We start from the raw sequence: 20,191 nt of genomic DNA, 5'->3' as shown, positions 1-20,191 counted from the left end.
AATTCTAAATTTATCGTTAACAATAACATTTATCAAATTGGGAACATTTTTTGCCTCGAAATCTCAGGGGGGGAGAATTTCCCCCCGCCCCCCCCCCTTGTATCCGCCCCTGTGAATAGGTCTGTGTGTGTGTGTACGTAAATTGCTGTGTTCATGCTCATTTAAAATTCAAAAGTCATAACTTATCTCTAAAAGTTATATATATTTCCCAAAATTTATTATCTCTCCCTATCTATTATTATTATATATTAAGTATTGAGTGAAATATCCCGATTGGGTGATGCAAGAGTCTTATTATGTTATGTATTCACTATACAGTGACCTTGTAATCTTGCTGTGTACATAATAGAGCTTAGACATATGGGCGCTGTATGGAATCAAGTTCTATTCAGAACTGTCATTCCACCGATTCCACCCCACTCTATTCATTCCTTAATACTTCAGCAGTTTACAGATAGATGCTAGGTGGTGTAGAACTATATAAGTACAGGGTGTCCCAAGAAACATGATAGTTGGTTAATAATTTAAAATGTCTTATTTCATAATTAGTTTAGTTGTTTAATACTGAAGAGAAAGATAAACATATTATATGGCAATTATATTATTCCAGCAAAGTTAATTTCAAAGTGAAATAAATTTAAGGAAAAGGTGTTTTATAATGAAATAAGCTGCAAAATGTCTTTAATATTCAATAAAATATACGGAAGAAGACATTCAAAACTATTCACTAACTGTCATGTTTCGTGGGACAGGACAGCTGCAAACCTAGTTTTATTGTAAACAAAAACAGTGATTGTCAGATATTCTTTAGATCTTCTTTTATAGTAGAAACTGTAGATATAAGAACTAAATCTAAGAAAAAACCAATTTTTGGATGGAAATTTCCTATAAAGTTAAACATTTTATTCAGTTTTCTTTGATAATGATTCTTTCTAAAATAACTATGACAGAAAAACGATCTTATTAAGTTTGAAAAGCACAGTTTGTTATTTATGTCTAACTAAAGATGGCATCAGCAGTTTGAGGACGTTCCTGATTTACAACGGTACCCTTCTAACCTTTACCTAAGTGATAATGGGGAAGTTAATGTAATTATTCTAGCTTGAAAAGTGTTTAATTTTGATAATTTCTCATTTGTTATCCTGCAGCAGAAATGCACAAGTCACTGTTTTAGCAAAACCACAATTAAAATACTGTCTTCAAAATTATATTTATATCTAATTCATACTTGATCACACAAAGCTTGAAGGTGCCCAATTGTGAATAAAACTTGCCACTCTACAAATGAAAATTTGAAAGTAAGTTTACAGACCCATAAAAGACTCAGAAACAGAAAATCCTAGGCCTCATGTAATCCTGGGGTTTAGAAATTATATAATATTTAGAAGATCTTAACGTGTGTTTTTATAGCTATTAGTTATTAAAAACCCCGTCAGTACTATTGAAAACAAGGTTTTTAACTACGCAGTATTTACAATTAATACAGTTACTACAATTTCAATAATTATTGCAATTACTATAGTTACAACAGTTACTACAATTTCAATAATTATTGCAATTACTATAGTTACTACAGTTACAAAAATTTCTTCTGGTGTTACAGTTACTACTGTTGAGTGTTACTATAAAGTTACTGCATTCACTGCAATTACTATAATTACCGCAATTTTCAAAACTCATTGACAAAATTAATCTGTTTTATTCAATTTTGTCTTCATCATAGATTAATTAGAATAACAGACAGGACACTAAATGTTGCCTTTTCAAGATTTTAATTAAACGGATGGGATTTAATTGAAAATTTTTAGCAGTGAAGAGCAGTGAAATTTTTCTCTGACTTGTTTCTTCTTTTTAACTGATCTGCAGTTTTCAGTTTTGCCAGGAATGACTGACTCAACAACTGATTGAAGGTTCAGGTTCAAACATGAATTCGTCATTTAATATTCTTACAGATTTAAAAAGTAAAATTCACTTCACATGTTCGGATTGTATAATGAATTAACAAAACAATAGCCCTGAGAGAACCTGTTCTACGCTGACTGCGCAAAACTCCTCCAAACGTCTGCCTCAGGGGTTTTCTGAACAAGTTTCATCCAAATCTTGAAAAGGCAACATCTAGTGTCCTATCTGTTATTCCAATTAATCTATGGTTTTCATTTTTTCTAGCTGAAAGTAATAAACTCATTTAGTCTAGTCTATAATGTAAGCGTTTAGATTTTTCATTAAAACATATTATTCTACATTCATAGATAAAAATTAATTGTTAAATTTCACAAAGACAACCTGTTTGAATCAGATTGGCATTTTAATTTTGATACTAAAATGATATTAAATTGAAATTCTATAATTATAGTTATAACCATGCCAATTGTCAAACAAAATTATTTTGTATTACAATAAAACATGGACATTTTAGAAAAGGCACTTGAATGTAACAATATTTTTTTCAGATTTAAGACTGATAAGAGCTTGGCTTGATCTGCAAAAAAACAGTTTGATTAGAAGAGATGCCTTATGCATGTTTGGTTTGTGGCAATGAGACAGTAAAACTGCTTTATCACTATGGATCTGATGGAAATATCTGCAATTCATGCAGAATATTTTTCAGGTAGAATAGATAAAAAAAATTTGTATAAATATGAAATCTCATATCTGTTTAGGAGGTCTGTCAGCCAAAATCTGAGGAGAATCTGCCCAACTGGGTTGTTCAATTGCCCAATTGCAACGAATGCCAGAGTTGGTTGCAAGTTGTGTCGGTTTAATAAATGTATCCAGGTTGGAATGAAACCAGAGCTAGTAGACAAGACCAAAAAAGCAATCATTGCTTATTTTGCTGAGCAAGAAAAGAATTCAGGAAAAAATGAAGCATTTGCATCTCCAACAGATAGTCCTTTTGATAACATAGAAGTGGAAATAGTTATTGATGCGGATTTAATTATAGACAAACAAATTACCCAGCCCATGTTTGTTGACCCAAAAAGAAACCAATCAGCCATTGCTGAAGGTGCAGGGTTGTTGATCAAGAATCCCAAACTGTTCCATATGTCCATAAATGACCAACTTGACCCAGAGGATGTTCAGTTCTTTAGTGGTGTTGTAACTAGCTGGAGAAAGCTTCTGCTTAAAATCTATGAGGACGGACTGTCATACAACTCTGTCCATGAAGAAATTAATAAGTTTTATGATCAAACCATAGATGCTCAACCACTGACCTATGATCCAGCTTTAGATTGTACATTGATTGAATTAGCTGTTGACAACATTTTAAGTGCTTCGGTAAAAGACATTTTTGATCTTGATCCCTCTGTACAGATAAACTTCAAAACTTTGTACCAATGCTATTATATATTCAATTCATCAGCTAAAGAAGGAACGACAATACGGCAATCTTTAGCAACTTTTGGATTCAATGTTGAATCCTACCCGTTCAGTGCAATAATGCCGGTTCACATGCAGGACATGAAAGTTGTTGATTTCATGAAAAGCGACATGTTTAAATCCCCTTGGGCTGAAAGTCTTGAAGTGGAAGAATTCTTCATAAAGACCTGCCAAACATTAAAAACCTTTTTGGCCGATCCTGTGATCGATCTTTTATTCTTAAATCTGGTCTTATTCAACTCCATTGTTGAATGTGAGAGCTTCCTTAATGTTTTTCCAGGTAAGATTTTTTTGCCAAAGCTATATTTTCTTAGCTTCAAAACAGAACACTTAAATCATCATAGAGACTGCATCTTTATCTAAACAACCTGCCCTTGCCAGGCTCTGAATTTGATTATCTATGATTTATGTTCAACAAATATTTCAGGAAAGCTGAAGATGATCTTGTACAAAGAAATGTTGAGGAAGAGCCAAGACTCCAATATTGCCAATCATAGATTCACCCAGCTGATCTCAACAATAGATGATGTGGAGGAGTGTGCAAGAATTTTAGAGAGAGCTTCCTTGATCAAGGAAACACATATCGATCTACAGGACATTGATGTTTCACCTTTGGAGTAATTAATCTGAAGGGATCTCTTGTTTTTCCAATAGCACATCTGTCACCTGATACAGTGAATAGCAATACAAAGTTGAACCAAATAGACATATTTCAACCACTTCTCATCCTCTTTACACACATTTTTTAAACCATAACCAAAACTTTTTAGTTTAGCGTGACAGTTAGGGCTGGGCATGTTCCGACTTTTTTTAAATTGTTCCGTTCTGTTCTAGAACGGGGGCCTTCAGCAAGATTGTTCAGTTCTTGGTTGTTGTTTTTGCGATTGTTCCATCCACGTTCCGTTCCGTTCTGTTCTTGGTGTTCTTAGATGAGAACGGTTCCATCCCCCTTTTGTTACCTTCTTTGTCATGAACGGTTCCATCTGCGTTCCGTTCCTTATATTCAAATATTTATCACAAGTAAAATGTTCTTCCTTTCACACTTGAGGGTAAGAAAATACAGGGGCTACGAGGGGGGTGTGGACATATAGTGCACGGCCTCCCCTAAACGTGCCCCCCTAGGAGTGGGGGGGGGGGTCATTTAATATTACAACTGAAGATTTGTTGAAAAAAAATTAGGATTCTTGATTTTAGAGCCAGTACTTTTAAAGCTTTTCATTATCTTTTTTTAAAGATCATTTTGTAATTTTTTTTATTTCTTAAAAGTACGCAAACCTACAAAGCAGTTTAATTAATATTGAATCAATTGAAAGGTTTAAAGTGATTGCAGACATAATTTCAATTCTGATTCACAACAATACCATTTAATGCTATGACTGATCAAGTATTGCATTATATATCCATGTGATCCATTTTAAAAACTGCGGTTTCTTTACAAAAAGTGACTCGTGCATTTATTGCCTCAGAAACGATGGAGAAATGAAGGTTTCAGAGGTACATTGGACATGCCACTCTAAAAATGGGTCAAATGCACCAACTTTTTTTCCTGATTTAAAACCGGTTCCCTACTTAGAACTTGTTCCTAAAAATAAGAACGCGTTCCTGATTTTAACCTTCTTTTCAATCAATTTCCAGGAACGACGCCCAGCCCTAGCGACAGTCTAATATTTCACTACTAGTTTAAAAGTTGGACATTGTTGACATCTATGATTACTTCATTAATTTCAATTCATATGGGAAAACTCATTATATCAGGGGATCCAATGCAGATTTTTAGGTAGCGGCCAAACTCTGTTACTTGCGCATGCCGCAATGAATTATAAAAACAGAGAGATTAGTATATATTTTAGGGTTAGGTTAGGTTTGGACACTTTCTGGGCCGCGCACTTCGACTAGGACAGGTTAGTTGGTCAAGCGCCGCGGCTAGGACAGGTTAGAGGGACGCAGCTAGAACCGGCTCTCTCTGTCTTATAATTCATTGCGGCATTCGGGAGTAACACAGATTGGCCGCTGCCAGATTTTACCGATAAAATCATTTAATTTTGTATAATATTAAGTATATATGATGTGCCAATGTTTACTTGTAAAGTTGTAAAAGTAAACTTTTCTATCTTATTTTCTATTTTGTACACTGATGTAAATCAAGAAAACATTTTTTTGTATTCTCATTCATCTTTGTTTCTATGAGTGTTATATTTTTGGTTTTGTGGAACTCTTCCAGAGTCTGAATTTCATTTTGCATATTAAGGTTTCAATACAATATTGCAGCCCTATTCCGGCAGGGGGGGGGGGTCCATGGGGCCGGACCCCCTCACGTTTTTTGGAAACCAAAAGGTATTGGTCTGAGGCTTTTAGAATTTTTTGACTTTTCTAACACATGCCACTCACTTAAGGCTCAAATCGGTACTTTTATAAATACTGCCTTATTTTACCTATACACGACACGACGAGGTCATTGGATATTTGTAGCTCTTTGGAAAGTCTTGAACAAAAGGAAGGAGATTACTTAATTTTTGCGAAGAAATTTTGCTTAAATATTTGCATAGATGCCTTTGAAAAGAATTTGCTTATTTTAGTTTTCCTTAAATACAAATTTAGTTTTTGAAAATTTTTGAATATTTAAAATTTTGTAAATTTGCTATTTTTTGTAGATTATTAGAGGGCTTTCCAAACATGTATCAAATGTTATCAATAAGGAAATAGAGGGAATGGGTTCCGGGGACCTTCCCCCCCCCCAGCCCGACTACTTTGGTTAAACCAAACGTCTGCCTGAATTGGGTTAAAGTTTTCAATGCAAACAGAAAAAAATTGTAATAAGTTTAGAATATTGCAATATATTGTTAATATGTGTTTAAATAAGTTTGCCAACTAACACTTTGATACAGTGAGATACATAAAATTCTGGAATGGAAGACGACTTCATCTGTGTGTTGATGTTGTTTTAAAGCAATTGAATAGTTTCACCTGTTGCTTAGAAATCAACTAATTAATTACAATGCTCTGTTCTTATTGCATACTTTTCCAATAAACACAGGGCCATTTTTGCTAAGGAGTACCATTGGTGACCGGGCTTTGCTATCTTTGCATGGAGGTTAACTTGAAATCACGCTTGCAGTCCCATAAAGAAGACGACATATAGTGTCGACTTGAGCTTGCAAGATTCAATAAAAAAAATTTTGCGGAGATAAAAGCATTTTATTCATCTACTATATTTCTTATAGTCATTTTCATTATCATCATTATTATTGTTATTATTGCTTGCATTTTTAATTTTATTATTTTCATTATTTTAATAGTTCTGTGCGTATTTCGTTGATATTCTAGTAAAAACTGTTCATATTTTTGTGCACCTGCGTAAATCCTTTTTTGCCAGAAAACAAAGTTGATGAAGATGAAACAAATTTGTCAGAGAATGAAAGTGATTTCAACGACCTAGAGACTGAGAATGATTGTTCCCACAATGAACCGGAAATAGTTGAATCTAAGGATTCCCCCATATCCTGTTAATCACCTGCCCAGTAATAATTGAACAATTATATGTCAATTAACCTGATCTCACCCCTTTCCTGACCGATATTTTCTTCTAATTATTGTTGTGACCTGATCTCACCCCTCTCCTGACTGATATTTACTTCTAATTATTGTTGTGACCTGATCTCACCCCTCTCTTGACTGATATTTACTTCTAATTATTTATTATTATAACTATTATTATCATCGTCATCATCATTATGATTTTTGCATTGTTATCATTTGTAACTGCTTCTTCTTCTCTCATTTTACTAATCACAAAACCAGTCTAAATGGAGTCTGAGTCGTGTTTTTTCGCATTATTACCGTTTTTTCACGAATTATCCCATTATTTTTTCGCGAAAATTTCGATTTATTTTTTTCATGAAAATTTCGCATTCCTAATTTGGAGAAAATTTCACATTTCCAATTTCGCGAAACATTTTTTGCGACCAAACAAAATTTAAACAATGCGAAGTTGTCGCAAAACGATTTTCCTTTTTCATTGGAAACCTTATTAGAAAACCCCACTCTTTGGATCTCACCTAGGACAGCCCCACATTCTCGTTAGAGACCCCAAGCTTTTCATTGGAGAACTCTAGATTTTCATTGGAGACTCCCATATTTTCATTGGAGACCCCATATTTTCGTTGGAGACCCCAGGAAATTTATTGATTACTCCCAGATTTTCATTGGAGACCTAAGATTTTTGTTGAAGACCACAAGAATTTTGTCAGAGATCCTCATATTTTTTATTGGAGATCCTAAACTTTTCATTGGTGACCCACTCATATTGGAGACCCAAGAATTCATTAGAGACCCCAAATTTGACCCTACTCAAAAATGCTGGTGTAAAACCCTGAAAATATGACGCTCCATGCAAACATACCTAACTTCTGTAAAAACATAATATTGGTGATAAAAAAAAACACAGAAAAATTGGACGTCCATAGGCCAATTTTTCATCATTAAGCAATTAAAACCCTAAACATTGTTATGATATTCTAGGCAAACAAACCAAACTTTTAAAGGAAGAAATTATTTTTGATGAAAGAGGCGAAAGATCCAAAGTAACAGGATTCAGTGATTGGAATGAAAGAAGGACCCCCCCCCCATTGCATTCTCGCCCCCCCCCCACTTAAATAGTACACTCAATATTGCATCTGAGATAATGTTCAACCAAAATTTTATTAACTTTTATCTCACAGGCCAAAAAAAAGTTTTTACATAAGTTGCATAATATTGCAGATATATACTATTGCACAACTTGCAATAATTAATTGCATTTTAGCAAAGTATTAAAACAAGCATTTTTCAGGCAGACAACCTATTGTAAAGGGATTGTAAGGAAAATATTATCCAGTACTATAGAAGGACAATTTATATGATAAAGATGTTACAAAGAAAATCTGAATTCATAATTAGTTTATTTATTTCAGGCTCCTTGTATTTTTATTTGAAATAGCACTAGTGTGCTCAGTATGGTGTAATTTGGGTTTTCTTGTTTACAAGAACCTTTTTTCTACAAAGTTAATTTTCTTGTTTTCGTGTTTTTTTAATCTTTTATATAATCTGTGTATATTACATATACTGCCTGTCTGTTTGTTTGCATCCAATAAACGTCTAAAATAACAAAATTTGATTTTTGAAAATTTTAAAATCCACGAAATTTTTCGTTTGTGTTTGTTTTACAATGTAAACAAAGAGAAAATGTTCACAATTGAAAAAAAAAGACGTCCGCGAAGCGCCCTAAAAGCATAGTTCGTTAAATTTATCTCAACTTACGCAATTTTTTTAATATTTTAGAAGTACATTTATTGCTTCTGGATATAATTACATGATAAATGACTATAAGTGTTTAATAGGAGAGGAAGTTGAGTAGGTCTTCTCTGGTTCCAAGATCCGACACCACTGATTTGAGGATTTCATAATAATCATTCGGAGATTTCATATCCTCTACAATATATTATATATGTAAGAATGTTTATGTATATATTTATGCAATGCAACGGCTGCTCAAATGGTACGAGTATCTTATTTCAGTGGAAGAAAGTTCCAAACCGTGATTTGGCCAAACCTGACTCTAAGTGTCAAGTTTGGAACAAAAGCACGGTTTGAACTTTCTCCCCCTGCATTTGTAAGATTACGGCCGGTGTATAGACAATTTTCAATCTAATTTATAAAGGTTTGTTTGTGCAATGTAAAGAGTGTCCCAATTACACAGTCACAACAGGACCCTTAAAAGCTTTGTCTAATTAGGAATGTAGGAATACATGAGATAACCAATATCTTCTCTTTGAAAATAGACTATTTTTATTTGTGTTTTTTTTTATGGAAGAAACGTGCATAATGGATGAAATCGTAAAGTATAAACAAGATAAAAACGATAAAAGCAACGATATCTTCAAAATTATTGATTAGATGATGGTTTAAAGGGTACAGCTGGGAATTTGGCATGCCCCTCTTGAATTTATACCGGCATTCCCTTGAATTTTGTTTACATTATGTTAATATAGATTCTAGTATAATGGATGACAACGGAGAATTTGGCTCTCAGTACAACTGTATTATGACGTCACAAGTGTCAACTCAGTTTTTGTGTCCGACAAAATTATTAATAATAATAATAATAATTTTAGAATAAAGTGCTTATCTTACAGTAAATTAGTTCCATTTTATTTGTTCTTTTTTTCTGTTTTTGCACTTTTTTATTTAATCTTGGAAAAAATGTCAACTAATGTAGAAAATATTGTTTTCCTTGTTATATTTGACACTTGTGGCGTCGTGCATAATTGGGTTATTTCTTTGTTGCCACCTATTGTACTTGATAATCTATTTGGTACACACTATGAATTGTGTTGGACAACATTTCTGGTTTTGGATATTTTAAGTACATGCAAATAAACTAACCTAAACTCAAAACTATCGTTTTTGGTTATTTTTTTTTATTTTTTATAGGATAAAAAAAGTGTTGGGGTCTTATTTTATGGAACGTTATATTGAAAATCCAAAGAACTTAAAAAGCTTAGAAAAAAAAACAAAGTATTGCCCATCACTATCCGCGCGCGTTGATTTCCTGTTTATAAACTGATCCACTAAAAATGCACAATTTATACTGTGGGTCTTTTAACCTTTGTTTATCATTGCCTAGCAACAGCAAGAAAAGGCTGGAAACTTGCGCTAAAAAAAAAAAATTTATTACAAAACAACATATAAAGTTTTATTTCTATCTGATTTTCTGTAATCCTAACATGATTTTCTCCCACTAAACAGAATTGGGTTCATATTCTTAGGAACTGTTAGTATAATTTCAAGTGACCCTTCATTCAAAGATGACAATGCATGATTCACCCTTGAAACCTGATCAATAATGTGGCAAATACTGTCGTTTTTCTATGATAAAACTAAAAGTGTTTAATTATGATAATCTATACATGCTCTCTTAGAGTAGAAATGCGCAAGTCACTTTTGCAGAGACATCACAATCGAAAATGAACAGTTTTCAAAATGAAATAAATTCATACTTGGTCAGACAAAGCTTTTACGGGTGCCGTTGAGAATAGGGCATGGAAGGTCACTTGGAATTACGTTAACAGTCCCTTTATTGTTTATAGTTAACATTCCCTTTATTGTTTATAGTTAACAGTCCCTTTATTGTTTATTTTATTTAATTATTTATTTATTCATTTCACCAGTTTTTCATTTTTTTCGACTACTATTTTGTTTTAATTCTAAAATTGGTTTTTTCTTCAAGGTACATTATTCTCACTAAGATTGCTTATTTCTCCTAAACTCGTTAATTTTTCCTAAAATCGGTTCTTTATTTTTCAAACAGTATTTTTTCTTTTTAATATTTAATTGTGTTGTCCTGTCAAACCGAGTTGTTTATCAGCATGCATGTGTATTAAAAAATTGCAAAAAATACTTGTTTATAATTTATAATTTCAAGGTTCTGGTTGTATATATATATAATCTGGAGGTTTAAATAGATATTCAGTGTTTGTTTAACCCTTGCACTGCACACTCTAAACTTAACAATGTTTAAGGTTTGAATATTCTTTTTTACAAAGAATAACATTGAAAATTCAAATGTTATTCAGCATTCAATTGGTTTAATCAAACCAAAATTTTATATACTTTGAAACCACATAGAAGGCAGACACAGTTTTATGCGATCAAAAAATCAATATCTAAATCTAAATTCCCATGAAACATTTTTGTACTTACACTTTGTTCCCCATATTAAACTAAAATTCACTTAAATGTGAAACATTTAAACTATGATAAAAGGATTGCTAAAAGGTTGCTAAGTCGTCCCAATGATACTAAATCAAATAAAGTTGGGGTCATGTGTATATATTATGATATATTATCGGTTTTCCGCTGCAAGTAGTTTAATGGTGAAAAATCCAACTTGAGGAATTTAGTCTTTGCCACAAACTCAAATTCTCAAAATCTTTATCCTTGCAACCTGATGATGTAAACTTTTTATATTTTTAAGTTAGGTTATGTGATTTGACAGAATTTAATGTTTGAGTTATCTAAGGTCTATGACATTGGGTTGTAATGATATAGGAATCAGAGTTTGAGGCACAGACTCAATTCCTTTAACATAATGTTTCTATAGTTATCGGTATCGTTTGCTCTTTTTGGTCTAATTACCGCAACACAAGGACCCTGCGATGAATGCAACCAAGTTTCAGGTATTTAACATTCTTTGTAAATATTGTTTTGTCCATCTTCATGCTTCTAACTTTAATTTTTACTGGACAAAACTGAACTATCCAGGTAAGGTAAAAATATTAATATATTCCAAATACAAATTAGCGCCATTTTATATTGCTACTCCAATTATTAGGAATATTAGGGGGCTTTGCGCCCATTTTTCCAGGTCGAACTTTGCTTTTAGTTGCTGACCTTTCTGCAATCCTTTTGTACATTTTGAAATAATAAGGATACAGATTTTTGAAGATTTCCTTGTTTTAATTAGCGTATCAAAATATTCTTTAGATCTGATCTTCCATAGACCGGACATCAACCTTTTCTGGGGTCAGTTCAGTGACCATAAAAATGTTTGGGCTCGTTTGGTTTAGCCGTTTCGACTTTTTTTTATACAAGTGCAAACATTACTTTGGCCAAGGGAAGTTTAAATTGGATCTTAATATAATATATATAATGATAATGTCAATTTTTCAGCTGCTCTGAGAGACCGGATTGTTCAAGACGGAAGCATTAAAATGCAGGTTGTAACAAATTGATTGTAATATATGAGCATTTATTAATTTTTAGAAATGTCTGACTAATCGAAAGAAATATTATTTAAATAGTAGTTATAATTGACTATTGTATATAAATATTATTCAATTAATACAAATATTAATTAAGTAATTCAAATATTGGATAATGCAATAGAAATATTTGACTAATTAATAGAAATATCTAATTAATTGATAAAAATATTTAACTAATTGATAGAAATATTTCATAAATTGCTAGATCGGTCTGCTATCATCCCGTGTTTGCCCGAGTCTAGATGATCCAGATTTCTGCCAAGAAATGTTGAATGAACACTGGTTAGATATTGCTCGTGTTTTGCATCCTTTCAATTTCTCTCCTCCTAAAGCTTGCGAACGCACCAATGTTTGCAATGGGTAAGAGCAAAATGTTTTTAATGGGTAAGTGCAAAATATTTGCAATGGGTAAGTGCAAAATGTTTGCAATGGGTAAGTGAAAATTGTTTGCATCGGGTAAGTGCAAAATGTTTGCCATAGATAAGTGCAAAATGTTTGCAATGGGTAAGTGCATAATGTCTGCAATCTGTAAGTGCAAAATGTTTGCAATGGGTAAGTGCAAATTGTTTGCATTGGGTAAGTGCAAAATGTTTGCAATGGGTAAGTGCAAAATGTCTGCAATCGGTAAGTGCAAAATATTGCAATGGGTAAGTGAAAATTGTTTGCATTGGGTAAGTGCACAATGTTTGCAATGGGTAAGTGCAAAATGTTTGCGATGGGTAAGTGAAAATTGTTTGCATTGGGTAAGTGCAAAATGTTTGCAATGGGTAAGTGCAAATTGTTTGCAATGGATGAATGCAAATTGTTTGCAATGGGTAAGTGCAAAATGTTTGCGATGGGTAAGTAAAAATTGTTTGCATTGGGTAAGTGCAAAAAGTTTGCAATGGGTAAGTGCAAAATTAAAAAATGTAAAGCAACTTCATTGATATTTTAAGGAACCACCCATTGAAAGAAGGAAATGCCTGATTTCCAAGAGTACCCTTAAAACCTTAATTTAATCAAAAATGTGGAAAAAGAAGTTTTTTTCGTTGTTTCTACTGTATAATATGTGTCAGATTTGTAGAGAAACCACGAATGAAATCAGTTTTCAAAATAAAATCAATGGCCGGGGAGCCGCTTGAAATAAGATCTTTTTAAATTTAAATACGGCAGGCGATTATATCAATATAATAAAGATGAATTTTTCATTTAAGTTTTAATTGTTACCAAGCTTTTTTAAAATTACAAGTTTACAAGCAATTAAAGAGAAGCTTTTTTAATTGACAGCTTCTCTAATCTCTTTGTTTCCATGTTTTTGTGTATTCATCATGCTCTTTTTAAAACCGTGACATAAATCTAAATTGAAATTGAAAGTCTTCTTCATTTTATTGATTTAACTGCCTTAGGTTAAATGAGTTGTTTTAGATTGATAACACCCATTGTTCGTGAATGGACTTGTGAGAACTGTTTGGCTGGGACAGCAACACTGCAGAAGTTCTTTAAGCTGGATCAGACAATTGCTGAATCTATCTCTTTTCTCAAAGGTACGGGGTTACCCAGAAACCATGAGACTGTAAATACGACCCAAGAAAATCTTGAAATATGACGATTTCAAGGCTGAATTGAGTCTTTTGCCTTAAATAAAGATTTCCCATATTTCAATATTTCCAATATTTCCAATAGTTCAATATTTCAATATTTCCAATATTCCAGTATTTCCATTACTTTCCAATATTTCCAATATTTCCATTATTTTCCAATAGCTTATTTCATGATTTGGAAAAGAAAGAAACAAGTCTACGGCTGTATGGAATATGGACCCGTGCAAATAAGGAATCCAATAGTATAACTTCTTACTGTCGTCTCTGAAGACTCATCCTTTGTGAGTAACCCTGTAGAAAAAAGCTGGAATCAAATTCTAAAGCTGATAATTGCACATGGTGTGAACCAAAGCTGAGATATTTGACCTAATGTGACTTCTTGTCCTCCCTTTTTAAGAAAGTTCATTTACCCAAATGGTATTTTCCAATAAATGTGCAATTTAGGCTGAATTTTTTTTTTTGGCGTGATGATAGATTTAAACATTATTTGGACCGAGTGCTGCATTTTCAATATTTTTGTAAAAGTGATGCCAGAAGGGTCATCATACAGTTGAAATAATTCTTTGTAAGTAAACTGCCTAAAATGCTATTTTTAGGCGAGAGTTTCTGTGGTAAACGTGAGAAGAAGACTGATGACTGTAATGGACTTGTTGAGAAACTGATGCCTTCTCTTCTACCAGGGTTGGCTGGTATACTCGGAGCTAGGGCTCAGGGGTTCTGTACAGACACTTTCTCAGTCTGCTAAAATCTATAATTAGTCTGCTAAGATATGAATTCTATCTGCTAAAACCTATGATTAGTCTGCTAAGATATGAATTCTATCTGCTAAAACCTATGATTAGTCTGCTGCTAAGATATGAATTCTATTTGCTCAAATCTATAATTAGTCTGCTAAGGTTTAGTCTGCTAAGATATGAATTCTATCTGCTAAAACCTATGATTAGTCTGCTAAGATATGAATTCTATCTGCTAAAACCTATGATTAGTCTGCTATGATATGAATTCTATCTGCTAAAATCTATGATTAGTCGTTCTGCTAAGATATGAATTCTATTTGCTCAAATCTATAATTAGTCTGCTAAGGTATTAATTCCACTAAGATATGGTTTCTACTGCTAAAATCTGCAATTAGCCTGCTAAAATATTCTTATTCTTATTTTTCAGAACTGCAATTTTGCTTTTTAGTCAAAAAGAAGTATATCTTAGTCAGTAGATATAGTATCAAATCATATAAATTATATATTCTAAACGTCCATTTTCAAATTCTATTTTGTTTTATCGTTAATGCTTAATATAATTTATATGTTAACATATTAAGAGTTAAATAAACAATTCATTTTATAAATAATGTTTACTTTTCCGCTAATGGAATTCAGATAGGAACAGAAGTATTTTTTGTTATGCCTATTATTGTTCAGCAACATTTGGGGCTAACTGGAAGAATTGTTTATATGTCACACTTTTTGCTTCCTCAAAAATGCGTCCTAAATGTTTTTCTTCACAACAATAGGCGCTTTTTCAGTTTCATCTTGCAATAATGTGTCCTTAATGTGCATTCTCATCACTTTATTAGGGTTGTTAATCGTTTTAAAAAACGATCGTTTCGTTTTTGAAAAAAAACTCGTTTTGAACTTTCATAAAACGAAAAACGATAGTTTTTCTATCTTTCGCGAATGAATCTGAGTTTTATGACAATTAATTTAATTTTTTATTAAGATAATGTTATAAATGATATCAATTAACCTGAATCTTTTCTGACCTCGGATTTTCCGACCAAAAATGTATGAAAGGTCGTTAACTTTAAACTATCGTTAACGAAGGATCGGTTTCAAAAAACGATAGCTTTTAAAAACAATCGTTTTTAAAAGCTACCGTTTTAAAAACAAAAAACGTTCACTTTTTAAAATGACAATTTTCAAAAACAATATTTTTTAAAACTTTTCGTTTTTTCTTCGTCTTTTCAAAACGAAACTATGGTTTTTCAAAAAAGTGGAAACGACCCATCCCTAACATTATCACGCAGCTTATACCAAGTGTTGTGGTACGATCTCAAGTATTTTTCAAGAGGAAATGTTCACATTTCAAATTCTCCAAATCACACTTTTGATTTTGATCCAAATGAACAGAAAAACTTCAAAAATGAACCAAATTAAATTTTCAGTGGAAAATGGCTAAAAACTAGAGAAGGGAAAGAATGCATCATTAAAATCAGTAAAAAATTGCCAAGAAAACACAGGATCAAAACATATATTTTATCAAAAATATTAATATATATTTCTATTTTGAAAACATTGGAAAACATTGATATATTTCTATTTTGAAAACATTGGAAAACATTGATATATTTCTATTTTTAAAACATTGGAAAACATTTATATATTTCTATTTTCAACATTTTAAAAAATGCAAAATCTCAAGAAAATAATATGATTTTATAAAGTTCTAAAATTACTTACAAGTTACAAGCATCAAGCTTGACAAGCTTTCTCAGGTTCCAGGAGTTCCGGGAGTTCCAGGAGTTCCCGGAGTTCCAGGAGTTCCGGGAGAAGGACATTGACAATATCTTCCCAGTTCTCTTCAGCCATTACTTAACAATCTGACCAGGGGCGTATACAGGAGGGGGGGGGGGGATCTTGAAGTGAAAACTATGAGAAAATTCTATTTTTTTCTTATTTTGCTATATTTGATCAAAAATGGTCAACAATCATGATCATGACAGGGTCGAGTGAGGAGGGGGCAAGTTGCGCCACTGGACATAAATAAGAAGTTTATGAAATAAACTCATTTTTGCCAACCCCAACACACACAAACACAATACCACACTGTGCGGCTCCACTGAATGTCATGCATACGTTTTTTGGTTTTCCACAAAAAAACAAGAAAAAAAACATGATAATTCAAATTTATAAATTTTCTTCATGAAAGATAGATACCCGTGTGAAATAGAATTATGTAAACGTGTGAAAATATAACTTTCTTTTTCAAGTTTTAAAATGCCGACATGGGCCGGATTAGTTCAGGATGAGTTGGGTTGGAGCAATGTATTGATATTAAACATGAAACATTATCCAATTGCACAGTGACATGTACAGAAGTCAGAACCTTCATGTGCTGTGAATCTCGGATCAAGCATTGATCTCCATCTTATGCAGACCTATGGATTAATTTAATTCCTCTTCGATATCCCGTAGTACGGTATACACTGCAGGTATGATTTATTCTCAAATTTAAAAGCGTCCACATTGGATATAGAGATCAAACGTTCAAAATTAACAATACTTTCCAGAACATTTAGTGAAACAATTTTATTCTTTCTGCTCAAATTGCAGTTTTTATGTTAAGCATGTTTGCTTTTCTAGTTCACGTCGTATTCGTATAATAGTAAAGTATTTAGGTGTTTTTACCCTTAGAAAGTTATTACCCTCTTATTTTTATCATCATCGCCATTAAAACTTTTGGTACAAGAACTGGTTTGAAAAATGGATGATGCATGATCCACTTCAATTTCTGGCTTTAAACCTTTTTCAGGGTGACTGGAGCCCCACCCCCCCTAGCATCACAGAGATTTAGACCACCCCCCCCCCCCAGTACCCACTCTTTACAGGATTGATATGTCTTTAAAATTTGGGTTTAAATATCTAACTTAGTACAGGGTTACCCACAAAGGATGCGACTGCAAAAGACGACTTGAAATTCTAAAGATATTACGCGTGCCTGAGGCCGAACTTAAAGAATTTGAGTCGCGGCTTAGATTTGAGACGAGGCTCAAATGTATTACATTCAGACTCAGATTAAGCTAAGCCTTCTGGCTCAGATAAAGTCTTAAAATATTTGGCAGTTGCGGGGAATCATGAAAATAGATAGAGGTCTCATCCTGTGTGGATAACCCTGTATCTAGATAGAGGTCTCATCCTGTGTGGATAACCCTGTATCTAGATAGAGGTCTCATCCTGTGTGGATAACCCTGTATCAATACAAAAATGCTGTTTTTTTCTGTTGGTAAACCATTTTAATTTTTTTACTACAGTGATAGCCAGAAAACTCTGAAATAGGAAGACGGCTTTTAGACTCAAGTTTTAACTTTAAAAGGTCTAATGAGCTTAAGACACAACAATTGTGCCGTTTAAAAAGACCCATTTAACTAAAGTAGTGATTTAATAAGCGTCTAGTAAAACAACATCAAATACACTTTTTTATTGCTATAATGTCGTCTTCCTATTACACTGTTTTCTGGTTATTACTGTATATTAAAATTATCAAATTTTTAAAAGCTTAAATATTTTACATTTCAGAAGTATGACCACCATTGGAGATCTTCTTGTTGAATTCCCTTCCTCCCATACTAAGATTAAAGTGATAAAAGACCATTTCTTGAGAAAATATGAAGAGATACACAATTGTGTCATTGCTAATGAAGACACTTTCAATGACAGAGCACAACAATATAAAAAAACAATTTAAAACTTACCAGAACCAAGAAAAATTTCGTATTCATTGTTCAAACTGGATGAATCTACCAGCATTAAACAAACCCCCTTCATGTTTGCGCCTGCTTTCATCATCACAGATAAGATCGTACTTCTCAACAGAAACTCTGACAGAACTCTCTTCAGAGATGGTTTTATCGCTGATGTCAAATGTGCATTCAGTGACAAGTATTGAAGAACAACGGTCTATATTACAAATGCTCAGTGAGGATACTTTTAGAAAACTGCTCTACTCCCTTCCTCGTCCATTATTATCCACATATTTAGAGAAAATAATCCCAAAGCATGCCAATTCTACCATGTCTGATACTTTAAAGAAAAGCTTGCCAGAAACTCCTGCCAGAAGAGAAAGTAAATTTCAAGAGGAATTTCTGCGCCAAATTTCCGACCCTTTTGCTGAGCCAACCCTGAGTATTGAGCCAAACCCTTCTTCTGAGTCAATCCAAGTGAGTATTGAGCCAAACCCTCATGCTAATAATACAACTCTAGATTCTCACTGCAATTCTAAACCTAGCTCCCCTCTCAAAGAACACCGTCAAAACAATGTGCCTGAAAATGCAGATTCTCAGTCCCAAATCAGGCTTTATACATGCCAGGATTGTGTAAAGACTTTTACCCGCAAAGATTCTTTGACTAAACATATGATAGCCAAGCATAGTGATCATCCAGGGTTCAAGTGTAACCATTGCAGTAAAACATTTTTGTATGTTACTAATTTGAAAAGGCACATGAAAGTGCATAGTTCTGATAAAAACTCCGGTCCGGACTTGAAAGGAAGCGAGAGCAGGTTGTACAGTTTAAATACAGAGACTAGAAACGGCAAAACGGGACTTCTTATAGTGAGATTAAAGTGACTGGGACTTTTAAAGCACGTTAACATAATGTGTTTTCACAAAAATTGAAAATGGCCTGGGCAAATATGCTTAGTTGGAACTTTTAAAAACATTAAAATGAAAAGAAATTTAAAATAAAAGTACCTCAAAAATACATCTTTCACAAAATTAACAAAAGAACTAATTACTTGCCTCAAATTCCATTTTTTAGTTTATATGTATTTGCAACCGGATTTTTAATATTCACAGATCAAATAGTCAAAGTTTGAAATATCTAAGGTTTAAACAATCAGGTCGCAAAAGGGATTTGAAAATTAGAGTTTGAGGCAAGTCAAATTTTTTGGAATTCCAAATTTACTAAAAATACTTTCCACGAATCTAAAAAAAGTTTAAATCAATAAATATTGTTTTTAACAAAGCAATTGAACACTTATACAAAATTATAATTTTCTAATCCCAATATCTGTGCAACCTGATGTAGATCTTTTAAAAAATGATAATAATTTTGTATAAAAAATTCTAAGTTTGAATTATCATAAGTATACTTTATCAGGTTGGAAAGATATATTGAGTACATTACTAGAATTTGTGTCAAGTATATTACTTTATTTAGGAAAATTCCTAATATTAATATCAATAAATAAAGCTTAGTTGTATAAAACACCTGTATTTTAATACTAATATTTCTTAGAAGACCTTCCACTATGTCGCCTCTACAAATAATAATCTTATTTTAAAAATAAATTAAGTTTTTTTTACTTTTCAAATTCAATTTCAATTTAGCGCAGAATTTATTTTTAATTTAAAATATCAAAGGTCTATAGTCTATAAGTTTGAAAAGAAATAGGGATTACAATTTTTTAGTTTAAACTTGCTTCAAACCAAGTTTGGATTTCAAGATATTCAATTTGGAAAATATTTAATAACTAACAACTATTTATGACACTGCTATTTTGATGATGCTACAAGCCTGATAGATTATAAGTTTGTAAGTAGGTGTTAGTTCCACATTTGTTGACACTTTCAAATACCTCAGCCTGTAGTTCACTGGGTATCAATATGATTGGTCTGTTAATGTAGACCTGTAATGGAAAGGTTTCATTTGACACTGA

The 20,191-nt window shown here is 32.6% G+C and overlaps 3 protein-coding genes across 7 annotated transcripts; all 3 read left to right on the top strand.

The window, feature by feature from the left end:
- Positions 1-911: 911 nt before the first annotated feature.
- LOC111700962 (uncharacterized) lies at positions 912-5,697 on the top strand. Of its 4 annotated transcripts, none has more exons than XM_023472053.1 (6): positions 912-1,045; positions 2,451-2,608; positions 2,661-3,658; positions 3,806-4,160; positions 5,027-5,155; positions 5,396-5,697. In XM_023472053.1, exons 2-4 carry the CDS (start codon positions 2,508-2,510, stop codon positions 3,997-3,999), a joined length of 1,293 nt encoding a protein of 430 aa, XP_023327821.1. In that variant the 5' UTR covers positions 912-1,045; positions 2,451-2,507; the 3' UTR covers positions 4,000-4,160; positions 5,027-5,155; positions 5,396-5,697. The 4 variants fall into 4 exon arrangements, with proteins under 4 accessions (XP_023327821.1, XP_023327822.1, XP_023327820.1 ...); XM_023472054.1 differs by having other exon boundaries at positions 5,381-5,697; XM_023472052.1 differs by having other exon boundaries at positions 5,058-5,697.
- A 5,134-nt stretch (positions 5,698-10,831) lies between these two features.
- On the top strand, positions 10,832-15,029 carry LOC111700968 (uncharacterized). 2 transcript variants are annotated; one of them, XM_023472060.1, is made up of 7 exons: positions 10,832-10,934; positions 11,516-11,591; positions 12,085-12,131; positions 12,385-12,539; positions 13,584-13,702; positions 14,356-14,526; positions 14,671-15,029. In XM_023472060.1, the coding sequence occupies exons 1-6, from the start codon at positions 10,926-10,928 to the stop codon at positions 14,502-14,504; spliced, it is 555 nt and encodes a 184-aa protein (XP_023327828.1). In that variant the 5' UTR covers positions 10,832-10,925; the 3' UTR covers positions 14,505-14,526; positions 14,671-15,029. The 2 variants fall into 2 exon arrangements, with proteins under 2 accessions (XP_023327828.1, XP_023327827.1); XM_023472059.1 differs by lacking the exon at positions 14,671-15,029 and having other exon boundaries at positions 14,356-14,602.
- A 1,741-nt stretch (positions 15,030-16,770) lies between these two features.
- On the top strand, positions 16,771-19,233 carry LOC111700947 (zinc finger protein 354A). The gene is made up of 2 exons (XM_023472032.1): positions 16,771-16,967; positions 18,052-19,233. Exon 2 carries the CDS (start codon positions 18,141-18,143, stop codon positions 19,098-19,100), a length of 960 nt encoding a protein of 319 aa, XP_023327800.1. The 5' UTR covers positions 16,771-16,967; positions 18,052-18,140; the 3' UTR covers positions 19,101-19,233.
- Positions 19,234-20,191: the final 958 nt, after the last annotated feature.

This window comes from Eurytemora carolleeae, unplaced genomic scaffold, assembly GCF_000591075.1.
Source record: "Eurytemora carolleeae unplaced genomic scaffold, Eaff_2.0 scaffold292, whole genome shotgun sequence".
Classification (NCBI taxonomy): domain Eukaryota; kingdom Metazoa; phylum Arthropoda; class Copepoda; order Calanoida; family Temoridae; genus Eurytemora; species Eurytemora carolleeae.
Note: the sequence above shows the minus strand (reverse complement) of the source record. Positions and strands in the feature narration are given on the sequence as shown.